Source organism: Camelina sativa, chromosome 7 (genome assembly GCF_030686135.1).
Source record: "Camelina sativa cultivar CO46 ecotype springtype chromosome 7, ASM3068613v1".
NCBI lineage: Eukaryota > Viridiplantae > Streptophyta > Magnoliopsida > Brassicales > Brassicaceae > Camelina > Camelina sativa.
The window spans coordinates 24,161,013-24,180,615 of record NC_141886.1 but is presented as its reverse complement, the minus strand read 5'-3'; the positions used below and the strand labels follow the sequence as shown (position 1 = coordinate 24,180,615).

Below are 19,603 nucleotides of genomic sequence, written 5' to 3'. Positions count from 1 at the left end.
GCGCATGCAACGAAATCTCTTTTTCCATAACTTAGGATCAAGTGTTTAGCTCTCTTTTGTAGAACCTTAGCAGTAAACAAAGCGCAACAATTGAACAACAAATATATATTACTGTATGTTTAAACAAAACATCTCCAAAATAGCCTCAAGCAGACACTGGCTACATATCGACAGCCTAATAATAATTTGACTCTTTTACATGCAGAGCACAATGATTCTTTTTTACTTTCTTTACAGGCTTTGGTCACCAATCTTAATTTAATTTCAAAAGCTTAATTTACAAGCAAAAACTTCAAACGCTTAACTAAATACCCTTTATCTGCTTGTCCCTACGCTAGATTACAACTCATGTTGTGAAGCAAGGGTTCCTGATGATAAACAATGTTACTCTAATCGTAGTTTTCTTGATTAGGAATTGTTACCACCAGAGTTGTTTTTGGGACCTTGAAGCTCCATCGGAGAATTGGCGATGCTGCCAACAGATCCTATTGTCTGAGAACTTAGCTGTGGGCTCGCTGGACAACCCTCGAGGTTGCTTGTGCTCATGGGATGCACCGTACCGGAGCTTATCTGTGGACTCATAGGAGTTCTTTGGTTCATTTGCTGGGGACTCATTGGAGTTCTCTGACTCATTTGCTGGGGACTGGACTGTTGTAGCTGCTGGCTAATTCCAGCTGCTGGAGAACCTACTTGGGGTGGTGATAGCACAGACTGAAGCGGGGAGGCTGTTGCCTGCTGCTGCTGCTGTCCTTGTTGAGGAAGTTCATGTTGTTGTAGCTGCTGCTGCTGCTGCTGCGGAGACTGAGCTAGCTGCTGAGGTGGCTGAGACATAGGCTGCTGTAACTGTTGCTGATGCTGCAACTGTTGTTGTTGTGGTTGCTGCTGGAGTTGCTGCTGTTGCTGCTGGAGTTGCTGTTGATTCATGTACATATTCATTCCATTCATCAGCTTCGGTGGGCCCATGTTACCCATAGCAGCAGCTCGCTGCAGGTTAGCTCGGTTTAATGAATTCTGATCCAACATGGAAAGTCCAGCTGAGCTGGGGTGCATCTGCCTCGCGCCTGACACGCCACTTATCCCGGCTTGGGGAGCCCCCATTACACCTCCTCTTGTCATGTTCATCCTAATCTGTGTAAACAGAGCGTTTTGCTGTGGTGTTAATGCACCGGATCGGAGTTGCTGGCTTATAGCATTCAAGTTTGATGCTGGATTTAGATTCATTGGGTTCTGGCCCATATTACCGATGCCAGGAACAGACATTGATGATGAGATTCCGGTTCCGCCAATCCCTCTTCCTGCCATATTCAGTTGGTTGCCTAAAGCTCCGAGCCCAGCAATACTGTTTCCCATGCTTCCCATACCCATACCCATACCCATGCCTACACCTGATCCTAGCCCCATCATAATCTTCTTCTGTATTGCTGCCTGTTGTTGCTGCTGTAACATCTGCAGTTGGAGAGGCGAATACTTGTTGGCCATCTGACCACCCGGTTGCATACCAGAGCTCTGGCTCATCGAGTTGATGGCTGATAGCGGATTTGTAGGCAGTATCATGGATGGTCTCTGCATTTGTGGATGCTGTTGCTGTGTAAACATGGACTGTTGATTTTTCTGCTGCGATTGTGATGACAGTAACGCTGATTGTTGTGGGTCAAGCTGTTGTGGTTGCATAGGCATGGAGACACCAGACAGCAGTCCTTGAGACATTTGCAAGGCTTGAGAATTTGTTGGAGGAAGCATCCTTGCATTTCCAAGAATATTCTGGGTTGAGTTAATAGGTGCACTTCCAGCATTCCCCTGTTTCGATGCCTCACCAGACGCTTGTCCTGCAACTGCATCTCCATACTGTTGCCCATCGTTTGCAGAGTAACCTCTTGGGTAACCACCTGCAGAATTTGGTTGGCTGTTGACTGGACCAGCATCCCCATGATTTGGCTTTGCCAGAATATGTTCTTCCATCATGTATCCTTCACTGGCCATCTGCATAAACATATAAATCAATATGTAAGTAGCCATAGAACCAAGAAGTTGATATAATCGATTCAGGAATCGAGAAGTACCAGTATTTTAAATTGAGCAGCGAGTAGATCGGCGATGTGCTGTGAGAAGGAGACGAATTAGCAAGTCAGCATAAATTCAAGAAAATAAGTGGTGCATATAATATTCAATCATCCATTGTCCACCCCCTTTCCAGCGCATTGGACGAGAAGGAAAAACAAGGCAGAAGCAACTAACAAGAGAGAAGTATCCATACACCAACCCTATTCATAATTACATAAAGCATTCACAACAGAGACATAAACCCCTAGAACATGACCCAGCAACCAAAAAACATTACTGAATGTGAAGTCAGGTTACATTGAATGTTAGTGCATGCAAGTTAAAGAGATATTACTGATCAAAATAGAATACAGGGGCAAGTACGATAATTGTCAAATTTTCTGTGAACTTACTGTATTGGGCAACGCTAAGAAATTATCTTCAGGCAAAGAAACATCACCATCATCTATGTCCCCTTGATACCATGCTACTGTCCCATCGACGGGCTTCTCTGACATAACCAATTTTGTTCGTATTTTAGGGACGTACGAAGAGACAGTGCCTGAAATGATACTAGAGTCAGAGTCAATCACATAGAGAAATACACCAATCGACAGATATCTAATTAAAACAGAAAACAGACCTTGCATTACACGTTCCATCCGAGCAAAGTTCATGACTCTTTTCTTGCATGTATTCATACTCCCACCAAAAATAGATTTTGATAATGCTTTGTCCTCATCTTTGAAGTCCTCTTCATTAGACAGGTTTGATAAACAAACCGCCAGGGACTGTTTAGCATACACACGAGGTCTTCGAGAGTACTCATCCACCTTATGCTTTTTGCAGTTTAGTTGGTACCTAAAAATGGAGCAAGAAACTGGATCAAACAACAGATAAAGATTATGAAATACATCATCAAAACATGTCCATGCACCAACCAACATTATTTCTTTGCACAAATGCAATGAGATAAGAGTGGGACAATTCCAACAATGCTCTAGTGTAAAGCCAAAATCAGAATAAGGAGAAGCATCACATGTGTCAAAGTAAAAATCATTATTAAAAAAATGAATATGATGCGAAGTTAAAACAGACTACTTAAAATTCATACCTTGCAGCAACTCGTTCAATCTTTGAAAATCTATCAAGGATTGCGTGATCGCCCAAAGTTTGGGGTCCCACTGCAGGGCTCCTAGCATTAACTGGGACACTCACTGTATTGACACTAACAGGAGAACCAACAGTGCTCATAACTTGCGTCTTAGGAAGAGAATTTGTCCTCCGTTTTGCAGCCATTTGGGCTTGGTGTTGTCTTTGCTGCATAGCATCATTAGCACTAGAACCCACTGACTGAGTAGCAGGAATCGAAGTGACAGCCTTGTCCTTCTGAGCTGCTGCAACTGCTCCATAGTGATTCCCCATTGAACCACCAGAAAACTCACCAGACTTCGATGAAAGTGGGGACTGTGGTGGAGCACCTGCCGATAAACGAGGACTTTGAGCCGATATTCTTCTACTAAATTGTTCTTCCTTTCTTGGGTCTTTTTCAATCTGCTGGCCAGGATTAACATTCCATGATGTTTGAGGGAAATTTGATCTCATGAATGCATTATGGGGCATCCTTGACTGAATACGCGGATCCAATTCATTTGCATCACTTCCCACACCCGACATATTGTTTCTCATGCTACCATCAATTTTACCAGTCTCAAATGGCTCCTCTTTTGAAGTGTATCGCATTGCCCCCTGTTGTGAAGCTGGGAATTGACTGGGACCACCTTCCTGATTCATAACCCCTTCAATTTGCTGTGGTGAAAACCTCTGAATACCTGTATTTGGATACTGAATACTTCTGCCTAGCATATCTTGCTGTTGTAGAAGCGCATTTTTCCAACTCGTATCGGTTCCATGAAGGCCATCCATGCGTTGCCCTAATTGTTGATGTGGAACCCCATCAGGACCCATGTGTGAAACCCTTGTCCGTTTATTCAAACCAGGCATAGATGACATTTGTCCTTCTTGACTTTCCCTCTTTCTATGAAAAGATGTATTGGGGCTCATACTATCAGAGCCATAAGACATCATCGCATCCAGTCCTCCAGGTGATACTCCAGAGACACTGACAGAATTTGATCCTTGATCCTGCATGTTTCTTATATTTCCAGTTCCCAGGTACCTTTGTTGCTGAGGTGGTATCAAGGCCATAGAGGAATTTGGCGCATCTTGCAAGGTCTGAGTTCTTAAACCCGCCAGCATATTGGTGGCAGAATTTTGAATAGCCTGATTGTTATGGGGTTGCTGCATTATCAACTGCCCCGGCATACATCCTCGCTCTGAACTTTCAGGAAGCCGATCAATGCAAACCTTTTTGCCATGAATCTTGTTCTGAGACATGACTGTGACTTCTGTCATTTGCCTTAATCTCTTTTTCCGCAACGTAGAAAGAGACAAATCGAGCTACGGGGTAGAAAAAAAACTGTTAGACATTATAAAAGCAACTGATAAGAGAAACACGAGAAGTTTTTTTAATGGATATTACCTTAGCAGAGACAGGGTTCTTACTCAGCCTATCAAGTCTGGGTACAGGTTCCAGACAGAGTTCAGGTTGTAGGGCTTTTAATATTCTGGACTCCACTTCCTGTAGTTGATGTAAGGATCAGTACAAAAGATAATGGTTTCAGTGTTATGTCGTATAATCCAAGAGGTACCGTGATTACCATGAGATCACCATATGTCCATGAGTTGTCTGACATTAATGGAATATCTTTGACCACATTCTCAAGTGACATCTTAAGGCGCAATTTATTCACCACAGGGGAGACTTGATCTGACGGATGCTTCCGATAGTCATGCACCTACAATAGTACATATGTACCAAAAGTGAAAAGAAAACATGATGTAAGATGATACTTGAGCAGTCACTTAGAGGAATGATAAAAACTAGGCTGTTTTAAGTTTACTTCTGGTTCCAATAATACCAATGAGTTTCAGAAACAATTAAAAACACCTATAAATGAGTTCGGTAGTTGAACTCCCGTGCAATTATTACATGATTAGTGTAAAAATTTTGAATATTTGAAAAAGTTTGAACTGTTTTCAGAAACTTATGGAAGACAATACAGTAACAAGAATTATGGTAATAACAACTACTTCTCGAGGCTAAGGAATTTTTGTCCTAGTTTGTTTTACTAGATGGCAGGTCAAGGAAGGCTTTATCCAAATAAATTACTGCAGATAACTAACCTCACAGATAACCACCCCGTCCACAAATTTGCAAGGTATATCTTCCAAAATGTCCCTAGGAAGTCTGCCTGCCTCAATTGCCTATAACGTAACCAGAACAATCAAATACATTTTCAGTGGAATGATACCTCAAAAATGAATTAACGAAATTCGAACAAGTAGGAATAAGTGGGGTTGAACAAGTGAAAGAAACAAACATCGTCTTTACATCTACTCAATCTAAGTACTGTAAATTCATTCACCAAAACTTTGATTACATGTTCGAATCTCGTATAAAACAACACAGTTCTTATAAGTTATTTTCCGTGTAATGTGAAATATTTACCGAAAGTAGACTCTCTGCTGCCCTATCATACGGTTGTAAGACCTTTGGAACATCTCGAAAGGATGTCTGTTGCACAACCTGGTTCTCAAAAATTAATAACTGTTAGATGTGTAAGGTTTAAAATCAAATACAAGAAACTACAAGATAATTCTCAGTACATGAAGTTCTACTAGATACCTCAGAAGATTTCCCTACAGAGTACCCATTTGGAAAGAGGCTCAATGTGAAGGAAACTTCATGCTCTGCGGAGAAAGCAAATGCAATCAATATAACATAGCTCGAACTAGTCCAAAAAAACATGAGGCGTCGAATTTGTTGAAATGCTAACCTGGAGATATATCAGGCAAAGATGACTTCGAAAACACATCACCAGCATTGCTATCATCAATGGCCTGAATCAAACACAATAAATTTGATAATCTATACATAATTTTCCAAAATAAGTGACCCTTTTTTAATTAAATGAAATCAACTTATTCCTCGATTCATCATTCACAATGATATCTAAGAATATAAAATTTCAACTTCCCAAACTAGAATTGTAATTATTCAGTGCTAAAAATTTAGTAAAATTCTCGGTAAATGACCTTTGTTTTCGCAGATAGAACGATTGCTTTCGAATTCAGCTCTTGTGGAGAATCAGGAGTAGCCGATTCAGTAGAAATCTTGGGACGGAACTTTCTACCAACCTTGGATATCTTAAACGAGACACCCATTCCGAACTCTCTCCGGAGATCAAGCTCAACCCAGTCTGGGGTACTACTACAATACAACAGCCAAAAAAACAATGATACAAAAATGAGCAGAGACTATAAAATTGAAGATAATCTAATCACGTAAAGTAAGAAACTGAAACCTTATGAGCTCGTTCCAGAGAAGATCATCCAAACAAGATCTCCAACTGCGTTTGAAACCGGATAGATAGAAAACGGGGAACAAGCAATGGTAAGGTATCTCTAAGGATCGAGCAACGGAGAATTCACAAACACAGGTGGACGGAGATGAGATCGAAGAGAGATGATGATATGTTTTTAGGGTTCTTCGTTCTTCCTAACTCAAAAGTTAGCAAGAAGAGAGAAATTATCATTTTGCTGGCGAGTTTGTGATGTTGTGGTACACTTAGATTTCGGTTTAATACAAACCGGACAATTAAACCGTTGGTTAAGCTCGATTAATTTTAACCAGCCTTGAGAGGGTAATATCGACTTTTACGGAATTAGGGTTTTGCGAATACCTTCACCATTATAAGCGCTACCAGTTTCGACGCCTCTCTCTCTTCTTGTGAGTGATTTACAAAGCTGAAGCTTATCTGCGGCGATTTAAAGGTCCCGGAGAAGAAGAAGAGAGAGAGAGATCAGAAAATGGCGACTAATGGATCTGCTAGCTCAGCACAGCTCTCCCAGAGGGAAGCTGACATCAGGATGATGTGTGCCGCTGAGGTTCATCTCGGTACCAAGAATTGCAATTACCAGATGGAGCGTTACGTCTTCAAGAGACGCAACGATGGTATATTCTCTTATATGATTCTCTTGTTTTTTTTTTTGCAAATCTGTGTACTATGCGTTATGTAAGATGATTTGAGTGTTGAGATTTTCTCTGTAGGGTTCTCGCTTTTTTTTTTTTATGATCTTCGTTGGTTTTGGATTTATTGGTCGTTCTAGTTTTTTTTCACTGCTTTATGTCCGAAATAGTGATTAACAAGACGGATCTAAACGGTTGCTCACTTGAAATGCTCAAACCTTGAGACTAGCTAGTGCTGTTCATCACTTGCTCTTCTCTGCATTGTATAAATAACATACAAAAGTCGTGTTGTTGTGTCTTCTCTGGTGTTGTTCTTTACGGATGTGTTTTTAGTGTGTCATTAAGAAATGAGCCAAGGGTTCTGTTAGAGATTGTTTGGGTGCTAGTGTCTGTTTTTGTTAAATCTGCACTGCGAAATGATATAGAATGGAACTTGATTGTTTTTGATTGTCGTCTTTCTCAGGTATTTACATCTTCAACCTTGGCAAAACATGGGACAAGCTCATGATGGCTGCTCGTGTTATTGTTGCCATTGAAAACCCACAGGACATCATTGTTCAGTCTGCTAGGCCCTATGGTCAGAGAGCTGTCCTGAAGTTTGCTCAATACACTGGAGCCAATGCCATTGCTGGAAGGCACACTCCTGGTACCTTCACCAATCAGATGCAAACTTCCTTCAGTGAACCCAGGCTCTTGATTCTTACCGACCCGAGAACTGACCACCAGGTAATCTCCTCCTCTTTACTGATTGAGTCTTTTTCCTAATAACAATTGATGCTTAATGTATTGATTTTGATTCATTTCTTGTGTTGCAGCCAATCAAGGAAGGTGCTTTGGGAAACATTCCCATCATTGCTTTCTGTGACACAGACTCTCCAATGAGATTTGTTGACATTGGTATCCCTGCCAACAACAAGGGAAAGCACAGCATTGGGTGTCTTTTCTGGCTTCTTGCTCGCATGGTTCTTCAGATGCGTGGAACCATTCAACGTGGACAGAAGTGGGATGTCATGGTAAGAGGAGTCTTATCATTTTTGGATCTCTCTGTGTTCTGACAGTCGAACAGTTCATTAAAACTTTCCATGTTTGTCGATTAACTGCTTCATATTCTGTGTTGTACAGGTTGACCTGTTCTTTTACAGGGAGCCTGAGGAGACTAAGCCAGAGGATGAAGATGAAGCTGCCCCTCCCACCGACTTTGGACTTCCTCCTACTGAATACGGAATGGGTGGAGACCAATGGACTACTGCTCAGATCCCTGATGGTGCATGGCCAGGAGAAGCTCAAGCTCCAATCGCTGCTGCACCTGCTGCTGCTTCTTGGAGTGATTCTGCTGGTGAGTTTTTGACAGATATTAACAAGTAACCCTATTCTGGATCTCATAACAAGCAATATTGATTTTTAATGCTTTCTTCTTTGGTTTTATTTTTGCTGTTCCAGTTGCTCCAGCAGCAGAAGGTGGATGGGATGCTGCCGCGCCACCCACAGGTGCTCAAGCTTCTACTTGGGACTAAAGTGGATAGCCTTTTACTCGATGGTTAAGGGTTATAGACATGCTTTTTTGTTACCTTTGGGATTGAAGAGTTATCGAACCGTAACTGTTTTTCTTCTCACTTGTTTCCCTTAAGACAATTAGATTATTTTGTTCTGCACTTTTTTTTTTTGTTTTGAATCAAAAAAATTTCTACTATATTATCCCTTGAGGCTTTATCACAAATATGAATCGATATTGTTGGTTCTTCACAACAATATTCTCTACATCTTGATTATAAAACTGTAATTGCAAAACAGAATTAAAATAACAAAAAAAATACGATTCAAGGGGGCTAATTTTTATCTTGATATATTAGACAAGAGGAAAGAACGATAATTCAATCTTCCTTCGTATGAAACAAAGCAAGAACAAGAACTCATGTCTTTTGTACAAGGAAATCGTTCAGGACCAAAGATCAATGTTATTGTCTCCATCAAAGAGACTACTCAAAGATAATAAGGAATCACAATTTCCCTCCTCCCCAAACGGAATCTGCGAGAAACACTCGGTCTGGTTCTCGAAAGCTAGAAGCTCTTCCGAAAGCAGAGCAGCATTAGCGTTGCCTTCTTCACCATCATTTAGTTCCTGTTTTTTCTTCGCATCGCCCATGATCACATCTTGGAGCCATTGTGTATCGATCAAAAGTGTATCCGCATTATTCTCATCCCACAAGAAATCAACATCGCTACTACTAGGCAATGAGCTAGCCACCGCCAATCCAAGATCAGTCTCATGCTTCTTCTTCTCTTGTATCAGTTGCACAGTCTTAGCCTCAGCTTTGCGCTTCTTAGAAGGCTCGTTTGGGAAATTGAGCTTAGCTTTGGCTCCTCGGATTCTCTTAGCTTCAAGATCATAAGCTCGAGCAGCGTCTTCAGCTGTATTGAAAGTACCGAGCCAAACTCGAACTCCTTTGCTTGGATCACGAATCTCAGCCGCCCATCTCCCCCAAGGTCTTCTCCTGATTCCTCTGTACCGACTGCTCTGTAACGCTGAGCCTATCCATAAATAAAAAAAAGTTCAAATAACAACCAAGTTATGAACAAAACAAAACCACAGGAAAAAAAAAGAATCATAACTCACCTGATGATGCACGTTTACGCGTTGAAGAGAAGTCCGACTCAAATTCTTCAAAATCTCCGTTGAAATCGTTGATTGAGCAATCAAAGACAGCCTTACTTGTCCAAGAAGACTTCTTCCCTCTCCCAATCTTCTCTTGATCGGACTCCGATGGCGTTATGTAATCGGAAATTACAGCTCCTCCACACATTTTTAAAAAGTTTTGGGGTTAAAAGTAAGATTTGTTGCTTTGTGTGTTTCTCATTGTTGCTTTGTATCGTAGCAGCACACTCTTTATATGCCAAAAAAAAAAAAAAAGACTACGCGTGATGACAATTGGGACAAGTGGGATATTAGTTAATTTTAATTTTACCGTTGTTTGGCCTTTTGCTCTTTAAGCATAGGTTAATTTTATTATTACGCCGTTCTGCATTAAGCTGAGTTGATGAATAATTGAATATAATAACTCAGATGATTAAATTTAATATTCGATCTTATCTCTTCTTTTTTTTTGCCTTGGGTGTAAATCCAGTCTTATCTTTTAATCAGATCTTTTACATTAATGAATCGTATATTTGAGCTTCTTTTTTTCGTCACTGTATATTTTAGTTTTAACGATGGTGATTTTTTTTCTTCTTAAATCTAATTTAATGCTTAATGCGCCCTACCTAGTTTTATGGCCAATCGCATAATATCATAGATTTTCAATCTTACCGATAATGTTAATTATAAAGGTGAATAAAGGATTAATTTGAAGATTAAGTAAATTACTATTATTTTTTCTTTTAATTCACCAATTAAAAAATATATTGTCCTTCTTACATTAGAATTGTAATGATTCAAAACTTTCCAAATTTTTGGAAAACAAAATAAATTAAAAAAACCACAGTCCCTTCTTCACATCATGTCATAAATCTAAGACATCTATAATCACATTCATTTGTTTTGTTTAGTTAATTTAAATTCCGTATTTATATATATTTTTTTCAAAAAACAGAGACCGTATATATATATATAGTAGTCATTTACCAAATGGTCTAGTAACTTGTAACAGTTTCATATTGAAGAACAAGTCTTTGGGATGTTTGCTTAATTTATAACAGAGATCGACATGGGTTAACCAATGTGTTGAGGGGTTATAATTGCGTGATTAGGTAAAAAACCTTTCCGGAATAACCTTAATGAACACAGTATTTATGTACAGCTAGCTGTTGACAACAATTTGATATATAAAAATTTAACAAAAAAGTTAATTAATTATAGTAATTGTTGATCCAAGTTGTGTTAACCTATCAATATATAGGGGTACGGCTTTCAAATTTGAAACCATAAGTAGTCTCTAATACTGACTAACTAACCCATGGTTTTCTCCACTACGCATTTTTTAAAATCTAAATTAATCTATCGACCAAACTTTGAATCTTTGTCAAGAGGCTAATTAATCCGCTATGCCTCCTACCCAAAAAAAATTAATCCGCTATGGTTCGTTGAGGGGTTAATTAAAGACTAATTGATATATTAAATGGAAAAATAAAATAACTATTAAATATTCACAATGGCTACGTACGACCCACGAAAATGGGATTTTATACGTTGAGGATGAACCATTCATTTCATATAGCCAATGTTTTCTTTGACAGTCGATAAAATATATATTTAATTTCAGCAATATATATATGAGCATATCATAATTATGTAAAATAGAAAGGAGCAAGTATATCTCGTAAATTTGGGAAATAATATCACGAAACTTAGGTTAAAAAAAGTTAAATGTTAATTTTAATGGAATCATTCCAAAAATATATAAAGTTAACTTATTGAGGCGCATTTAATACCACAATTAGCATATATTATGATTACACAAAAATTCCATATTTGATCGAAAACTATGTATATAAATATAAATCCGAATCTTTCTCTCAAAGAAAGCTTTGTCATCTCATAATCATCATCTTTCATTCTTGTCTCCGATATGGAGGATGTTGGAGAAGCGTCAACTATGATCACTTGCTTACCGCCCGCGAAACAAAAGCCCCTTCGAAACCCTAACTTGCTTGCCAACCAAAAAAAAGAGACTACACTAAAAAAGCCTCGAACCACCAAGGGTCGACAAAAGATAGAGATCAAGGAGATCGAAGTTGAGAACCGAAGGCAAGTGACGTTTTCGAAACGCAGATCCGGTCTTTTCAAAAAAGCCGCCGAGTTAAGCGTTCTCTGCGGCGCACAGATTGGTATCATAACGTTTTCACGCTGCGATAGGATCTACTCGTTTGGTAACGTGGACACACTCGTCGATAAATACATTCGCAAGACTCCGGTGATGCTGAGGTCGAACCCCGGAGGTGACGTGGCAGCAGGAGGTGAGAATAACGACGGTTTGATGTGGTGGGAGAGAGCGGTGGAGAGTGTACCGGAGGAGGATATGGAAGAGTACAAGATGGCGTTGAGTGTGTTAAGGGAGAATCTAATGACGAGGATCTCCCAGATAAGTAATGATCGGATGGTTGAGAATCTTCCGGCGTTTCCAAATGAGATGGCTATGGCTGACTGGAAACTGTCTAATGAAAACATGATGGCTAGGAACGATCGAAGTTATCTAGGTAACGATGCTGGTTTGGATCTTGCGGTTCCATTTATGTCTCCAAAACCTAGACAGTGAAGTGTTTTCTTTAATTTATTATTACACTTTTGTTTTATTACATATAGATATAGGTCGATTCTAAATTATATGAATTCGTTTATCTAAATTAACTAATGCTTTCAAATTTTAGATTGAAAAAAAAAGTATTGTATACGGACCTTGAATCCTTATATTTTTATATATATGGAGTCAATTTATTATTATGATATTGTCAGTTTCTTTGTCTTTCTTATTTAGTTTTTATTTTTTTATTATTTACATAAAAATGGTATTGTAATATTATTTAACCAATTTTCACTATTTGCATTGAAAAGGTTTTCACGAAAAGGTAGAGGTTGGAAAAACTATTCAGCCCGTTCAACTTAAAAAGTTGAAAAAAGCTATTGTTCAGCCACTATTTTGGAGATGAATGAGTTGAATAATATTCAACCCAATTTTGTTCAACCCATTTTTTCAATTTGATGCAACCATTTGCAGCCTAGATTGTCTCTGATTGATCTGTCGATGGCTGAAACTTTTAACAATTCGGGCTTGAGGGTTGGAAACTGACCATGGTGTCATGGTGATGTTGTAAATGTGCTTATTAGAACTGAACTGAACAGTCGTAATCAATAATCGGAACAGGAAGACTAAAGATTAGTTTTCTACATGTTAGTCTAAAGTAGGAAAATGTAAGTAGTACTTCCATGTTTGAACTTTGAAGTTATCGTTGTCCATCCAGGATAGGAAACTGGTTACGGGAGAACGTGGCCAATAGCTGGTTAGATGACATCTACAATGAGACAAGTACATTTATGTCGGATGAATCGAATCGATCAGAAAACTGACTCAACAACCGAAACAAGTTTTTCACGGATCAAAAACACTAACTTTGAAGATCTTTAAAGGATCAAAACTGTAATTTTCCACTTTCTCACAAACAAACTTATTAAAGAGTTAATTATTAATTAGGAGTTGAAATTAAAGATAGAGTTGAATAAGCTCATCACTAACTACCGAGGGAGAGAGAACACCAAGGTCCGTGAATAGGAGTGTTAGGTACTGAGGCGGCGTATAGTCTCGAGCCGACCTCTCTACTTCCACCTTTGTTGGAATCTTTAAGCCAAACTCGATTGGTCTCAGCGCTGGTGCCATGTCCTTTTGGTCTAATGGGTAAAGCCTAGCAAACTGCAAATACACAACTTTGTATCATTAACCACACTCTCTCTCTCTCTTAGATCTTATAAAACCGTTTCAATTATTACCTTATAACTCTCGGCAGCGACATAAACAGGTTTGTTCATACTGTGTGCCACGAGTGCGATTTGGTATGTTCCCATCATGTTGATAATACCACCACTTTCTACAACTCCATCTGCCCCGACAAACACCATGTCTACTTCATCCATGCTATACGCTACAGCTGAATCAAGCAGTAGCTTCACTGGGATATCAAGCTTCGATAACTCACTCGATAACAAAACTCCAGTTCCATCCGGCCTTCCCTCTGTCAATTTATTCATTAAAAGGGTGCAGAGAGAGGCTACTAAATACTACTAAGTCAAGATTATGTAGATCACAAGAAACAAAATGTCTCGTTAAGCAGATACAACTCAAGTTCCAATATCTAAAGCTTGTTGTTAAAATGGAAACGGGTGTATTGGAAAAGAGAACGAACCTGTGCAGAGAACTCGAAAGAGTTTGTTGTTTTGTGCAGCAGTCTTGAGTATTTCCAGAACAACTCTAGAGAGTCCATGAACCAAAATGGTACAACCATCAAATATAAAATCTTGACTAAGCATTGCGATAATCCTACGAGCCTGCACAATGTAGTTGGAATCCTCTTTATAAATCCCTCTTCTATCACAAATGCCTTTTGATCTATCTACTGCATTTCTATAGATAAAGGAAGTACCTTGCAAGAAATTTCCCCAAATTTCTCAGCACGTTCAAGAAGACGAGACTTAGCTGAATTGAAATCTTCGTATTCTAAAGCAGACGTTCTCGTAACGTATCTGATGAACAAATCGCATCCAGCAGTCAAAGAGATTGACGTTGTGTCCCATGACTGCCAAAAAAATTGAAACTTTTCTCAATCAAGAATCACTAATCAAGAATCAAGAATCAAGAATCAATAATCACTAATCAATAATCAAGAATCAAGAGTGAAATCGCGATTTTTTCACCTTGAGAGTATCAGAGGCCGTTTTGAGCTCAATCTCAAGCTCCATCATAGTAGTAGCTTCGCTGGCACGAATAACAGCAGCAAGAGCTCTAATAGCCGCGACGGCTTCAGCCAGATCCGGCTGCTTTCTCCAGCTATTGAACTCTTCAATTACATTAAACGACTTCTCGTTCCCGAGCTCATTGAGGGATGAGACAGGATGCTCATCGCTAGAGACGACGCCGCCCACGGCGGCTTGAGCTTGGGATAGCCATTCGCTTGTAATGACACCGTGATGCGCCGCGCGGGTTTGGTAATAAGCGGAGATGGAATCAGGGTTTTGAATGGGGGCTCGTGTTGTATCGGCGGCCATGGGAGGTGAACTCGAGGTTCGATCGAGGATGAACGACGGCGATCTTCGCCACATTTGATTTTTTTCCTTTGAGAAAATGCCGAAAAAATGATTAAATGAAAAAAAAAAAATTAAGATAATAATATTTAGTTCTTACTTCTTAGGTCAGGTAATAAATGTGAATATAAGGCCCATTCATAAGCCCACTTATTATTGTTTGTTAAATTGTCGTTAAACAAATGTTACAAAAAAAAAATCAGTTTACTTAATATATATAAATGGAAAAATTAGGCTAAGAATAATTTAAAAACAAATCGCAAAAAATATTAGATATTCATATAGATAAGAAACATGACAAAAAAAAAATAATAATCAATTTTACTTAATTTTCATATCTTAAATTGGCATGCCCGAGTACAAGTATCCTAAAATTAAATTGTCTGATCACAATCGCCTGACCAAAGCATAGCTTAATCTTTTTCTTTAATTACTCAAACTGATTACACTTCTCTTAAAAGTTCTTGTAAGTTCATCTTTCATGGTAAGCTTTCTCTAGTCACGGAACTCGTCCATAAAGCTCTTGTGGAACGCTGTGAGACGATCCACTATCGCCGGAATCTTGTCTTCTTGAGGAAGTATTGTGCATCTAAAGTGCCATGTTCCAGGAACCTAAACCACAGTGACAAATTCAAGTTATATATCTATCCTTTTGAAAAACATTAGAAGTTTTTCATTTGTAAAAGGTTTGGTTATTTTCTTACCTGTCCAAAGCCAGAACCAGGGACTACAACTACACCAGTAGCATTGAGAAGGCGTTTGCAATAGAACGCATCTGGCGCAGTTTTTTCGGCTTCAGCAGCTTCAATCGCCTTTTGAGGAAGACTAATTCGTGGGAAGAGATACATTGCTCCTTCAGCTCTGTTACATGTAACGCCTTCTAAGTTGTTAAGAGCCTCTTCCAAAGTCTGCACATTCATCATCAAAGCTTATGATGTTATACAAGAGACTGAAAAATTTCTTTAGAGGCTACTGTAATGATCTTTCAACTCACCTTTGCACGTTTAGCCATGGATGAGAGAATTCCATCTCTTTCTACCATGTATGAGTCATATGAGTCATCACCAGGCTGATCAAATATGAAAAAGACTTATTAGTCATTTTATCTGTTTGCATGAATTGGCGAAAACTGATTAGCAAGAAATAGAGATGTTATTTACCTTGGGTGGGCTCATGACAAGGCTAGCAAGAATTTGACCAGAGATGTTAGAACACAGATTCACAGACGCCATTTTGTATATCTGTTCTCTTACATCAGGTGTGAATCCAGTAACCTCCATGTAACCACCTCTTTTCCCACATTCTCCATAGTATCCTGTCCACAGAAAAAGATATAAGCCCCCCATATTTAAATGATAAGCATTGAACAATAAAAAAGGTTGTTCATTTACCTTTAGAAACTGATTGGAACGAGACTAAAGACATATCCTTTTCGCCGTAGCCCAAAGACCGAGCAAATTTCTTGAAAGAATGGAACTTTTTGTCGGGGACGTAAAGATTTTCTTGGTAGACCTCGTCAGCTAAAAGAACTAAACCCTCTTGCTTGCAGAAATTAACAATGTCACGCTGGTTTTCTTCCGCAAGAACCTTAACCAAATTCATGAGAAAATGTTACAATCACATCATAAAGTGCTTAAATTTGTCAATCTAAGTCTTCAAGATATGGTTTTACCTGACCAGTTGGGTTACCGGGGTTTATGACAACCAAGGCCCTTACAGTGATGCCCTTCGACCTAGCTTCCTCTAGTTGCTTCTTAAGGTCTGATATTTCCAGTCCCCATCCTGTTGCTTCATCTAAATAGTATGGAACCTAAGCAGAAAAAATGACAATCAGAAAAACAAAAAAAAAGATCAAACCAAAAAACAAAAAAAATCCATAATGATTACATGAACATACTAAAGATCCACCATGGAGGGTAATTGAAGCAGAGTACAATGGATACTGTGGAATGGGACAGAGGATACCATCTTTCTCTGAGCTCAAGACAAGTTGCATCATCATGTGAACCTATAGAGCGAAGAGAGAAAAAAAATCACTTAGCATGAACCATTTAAGAGGACTTGCTATAATTGTATGAGAAAATGTTTAAGTTTTGACTGTTTACCGCTGGACTTGCACCATCAGTCAAGAAAATATCATTTGGATCAGCAGGGAAACCATCACGGGCTTCGATTCCAGCTGCAATAGTGTCACGTAATCCCTTGATACCCTGGGGAAAGAAAATGAAATATCATTTAGCAACATAAGGGTCATGTAAATATAGTGTTAAGGACTTTTAAATTAGACCCTGATGACAAACCTGGCTGTGACTGTAAGCACCAGTTGCTCTTCCAGGAATTTGATCCAGAATCTTCCATGCTCGGTCAATTGAATCAGTACTGATAGTGGAAAAAAAAAATGTGAATCAATCTTAAACCATATAAGCAATATAACGCAAGAACCTGAGACATATAGATGATCGATACCTGAACAACCCATGTGTTTCAGTCTCATCCAAAAGGCTCGAGTGGTCACACAAGGCAAGAACCTGAGACATATTGATGATCACAGAAGTTAATATCTCAGGGGCTGATATATGACAGACGAAAGAGCAGCAAAAACATTCGCTTACCTCTCGGAAGAACCTTATAGGCAGCTGACCAAGTGATTGAGGATTTCCAATGTTGCAATAGATGATCTGCCAAAAGCGGTGAAGACTTTAAAGTTTCTTTCTTGTTGGGAATTATACAGAGTTTGAGAATATGTAACATCAACACTAAACTATCCACTCTATGAAACTTATATACAAAAAGCCGATCATAACTCTACAAAGAACACACACAAGAGAACATGACTATGCCAATGAATAAAAAGATTTTACCTCATCGAAGGGATACGCATCCTTATTAGACTTCAAGTCTTCTTGCAACTTCTGTAAGATGGAAAACAAAAGGCAGACAGAAGAAGTCATTTAGCTTTTAAAAAAATTCCTACAAATATTGTTCCGTCATGTTATCAAACGAAGCACATGAATCTCTGACCTGAGCAATGTTGACAATTTCTCCACGAACAGCATACTCACATTTCAGAACCTGTCACCCAAAATTAAAAACCCTCTTAGTTACAATAAAACCAAGTTCTCAGCATGATTGAATGTGACACTCATAACAAAAGTAATGACATTAGAATGTGACAATTCGGTGAATACAAGATTAGAATTTTGATTAGATGGGAAAAATTCCAGTACTGAAACTTTCGAAAAGAAAGTTATAAATCATCACGAGGACTGATCTAACCAGAAGCAAAACTCAGAAAATAAAACCCCAAATCAAGTGCGGCGAAACGAAACAATAAAGCAAAGCTTGTCGATTTCATCATTGGGAAGCAAAAAGACCAAACCTTTGGCGTTAAATCAGAAAACCCACACTGAAAATATTGAATCTTTGAGCTTAACAGTAACAAATCCAGATCAATCCAAGCAAAAAAAAAAACCCAGAAACCCCACAAACAAATTCAGAAAAAGCAATCAAATATAGAATAATTAGAAAACCCACCTTGGGGTTGATGGAGTCAAGAGTAACGGGAAGAGAAGAAGTGGAATCAGAAGAAGCAGCCATGTCCGAAGTAGAACTCATGAAACGAGACAGAGAAACAAGAGGAGCAGCACGAGGAGAATTAGTAGAAAATGAAGGAGGAAGAAGAGAGAGAAAGCTTCGAGTTTGGTGATGTTGACGACGAGTCGTATGGTCGACAAGACCTTTTCTAGCTTGGCCAATCAAAAATCTCCGCATCTCTCTTTGATCAGCTTTACTTTATAGTACAGAACGTAACGTGCTACTCAAGGCCCAAGATTGAACCACCAACTCTCTCACAGAAGGAAGAAGCGTGCCAACCAATGTCCTCTAAAACCAGTGCCTGCTGCACACAGAATTTTGCCTTGTTCTCCACGTTCAAAAAATGTATTGAATTTTCTGTTTTTTTTTATTTTTCTTCAATAGACGAAGAAGATATATTTTGTAGGGTTTATTTTAGGCGGCTAATTTTATTTAACTTTATCTGTGTTAAAAACCAGACTAATCCCATAAAAAGACATGTCCTTTAGCCAAAAAAAAAGGTTGTCTGAAAGATAAGACTGATAAGTCATATAATAATATATTAATCACAACTAATTTGGGATAAACAGATATGTTTCTACCATTATCAATTTACTGTTTGTTGGTACTAAAAATTTAGAAAAAAATCTAGATAGTACTACATCTATTTTGAAGTACTTATCATTTAGAGAAGAATTTTAGAAATCACTAATATTAAATATTGTATTATATGATCCCAGTATATAAGAGTTTTTTTTTACTAAAATTACAAAGATTAAGAAACAATAATCATTTTATCATTTATAAAATTTTAACAATATCAAAATATTAAATTGATGATTTTGTAAGAAGATTAATATATATGTCACAATCAACTAATGCTAAAGAAGATTGTCTATGATTATTATTTTTAGATTTTGTATTTGTCAACTCCTTTTCTCCAATGAATCTTTTAAATTATGTGTTGTTGACAAAAATAGAAAATTTTTTTAGCAAGATGAAATTGATGATTTTGAATCGTTACTCTTTCATCTATTTTGTCATGTTGCAAATTTTTTCTCTTTCTGAAAACTAGAGCCGGGCTACACGATTGGGCCCTAAAAAGGCCAAGTAAA

At 38.4% G+C, this 19,603-nt stretch overlaps 6 protein-coding genes across 7 annotated transcripts; 2 read left to right on the top strand and 4 right to left on the bottom strand.

The window, feature by feature from the left end:
- Positions 1 to 90: 90 nt before the first annotated feature.
- Positions 91 to 6,728, bottom strand: LOC104701919 (protein PHYTOCHROME-DEPENDENT LATE-FLOWERING). 2 transcript variants are annotated; one of them, XM_010417681.3, is made up of 13 exons: positions 6,468 to 6,728; positions 6,199 to 6,370; positions 5,940 to 6,003; positions 5,789 to 5,853; positions 5,612 to 5,689; positions 5,287 to 5,367; positions 4,761 to 4,898; positions 4,583 to 4,681; positions 3,155 to 4,500; positions 2,684 to 2,901; positions 2,454 to 2,602; positions 2,061 to 2,099; positions 91 to 1,980 (listed from the first exon to the last, which is right to left on the bottom strand). In XM_010417681.3, the coding sequence occupies exons 2-13, from the start codon at positions 6,325 to 6,327 to the stop codon at positions 409 to 411; spliced, it is 3,978 nt and encodes a 1,325-aa protein (XP_010415983.2). In that variant the 5' UTR covers positions 6,328 to 6,370; positions 6,468 to 6,728; the 3' UTR covers positions 91 to 408. The 2 variants fall into 2 exon arrangements, with proteins under 2 accessions (XP_010415983.2, XP_010415985.2); XM_010417683.3 differs by having other exon boundaries at positions 6,199 to 6,373; positions 6,468 to 6,715.
- A 77-nt stretch (positions 6,729 to 6,805) lies between these two features.
- LOC104701918 (small ribosomal subunit protein uS2z) lies at positions 6,806 to 8,822 on the top strand. The gene is made up of 5 exons (XM_010417680.2): positions 6,806 to 7,117; positions 7,596 to 7,858; positions 7,948 to 8,145; positions 8,255 to 8,468; positions 8,573 to 8,822. Exons 1-5 carry the CDS (start codon positions 6,973 to 6,975, stop codon positions 8,644 to 8,646), a joined length of 894 nt encoding a protein of 297 aa, XP_010415982.1. The 5' UTR covers positions 6,806 to 6,972; the 3' UTR covers positions 8,647 to 8,822.
- A 121-nt stretch (positions 8,823 to 8,943) lies between these two features.
- LOC104701917 (ethylene-responsive transcription factor ERF073) lies at positions 8,944 to 10,050 on the bottom strand. The gene is made up of 2 exons (XM_010417679.2): positions 9,747 to 10,050; positions 8,944 to 9,661 (listed from the first exon to the last, which is right to left on the bottom strand). Exons 1-2 carry the CDS (start codon positions 9,931 to 9,933, stop codon positions 9,069 to 9,071), a joined length of 780 nt encoding a protein of 259 aa, XP_010415981.1. The 5' UTR covers positions 9,934 to 10,050; the 3' UTR covers positions 8,944 to 9,068.
- Positions 10,051 to 11,688: 1,638 nt separating this feature from the next.
- LOC104704838 (agamous-like MADS-box protein AGL61) lies at positions 11,689 to 12,381 on the top strand. Its single transcript, XM_010420863.2, has one exon. The coding sequence runs from the start codon at positions 11,695 to 11,697 to the stop codon at positions 12,379 to 12,381; it is 687 nt and encodes a 228-aa protein (XP_010419165.1). The 5' UTR covers positions 11,689 to 11,694.
- An 827-nt stretch (positions 12,382 to 13,208) lies between these two features.
- On the bottom strand, positions 13,209 to 15,044 carry LOC104701915 (uncharacterized). Its single transcript, XM_010417678.3, has 5 exons — positions 14,529 to 15,044; positions 14,258 to 14,410; positions 14,021 to 14,162; positions 13,608 to 13,849; positions 13,209 to 13,530 (listed from the first exon to the last, which is right to left on the bottom strand). Exons 1-5 carry the CDS (start codon positions 14,931 to 14,933, stop codon positions 13,324 to 13,326), a joined length of 1,149 nt encoding a protein of 382 aa, XP_010415980.3. The 5' UTR covers positions 14,934 to 15,044; the 3' UTR covers positions 13,209 to 13,323.
- Positions 15,045 to 15,222: 178 nt separating this feature from the next.
- Positions 15,223 to 18,925, bottom strand: LOC104701914 (alanine aminotransferase 2, mitochondrial-like). Its single transcript, XM_010417677.3, has 14 exons — positions 18,450 to 18,925; positions 17,937 to 17,987; positions 17,777 to 17,827; positions 17,528 to 17,593; positions 17,382 to 17,443; positions 17,216 to 17,294; positions 17,021 to 17,125; positions 16,813 to 16,923; positions 16,588 to 16,725; positions 16,307 to 16,502; positions 16,076 to 16,230; positions 15,910 to 15,984; positions 15,620 to 15,823; positions 15,223 to 15,527 (listed from the first exon to the last, which is right to left on the bottom strand). Exons 1-14 carry the CDS (start codon positions 18,684 to 18,686, stop codon positions 15,411 to 15,413), a joined length of 1,647 nt encoding a protein of 548 aa, XP_010415979.1. The 5' UTR covers positions 18,687 to 18,925; the 3' UTR covers positions 15,223 to 15,410.
- Positions 18,926 to 19,603: the final 678 nt, after the last annotated feature.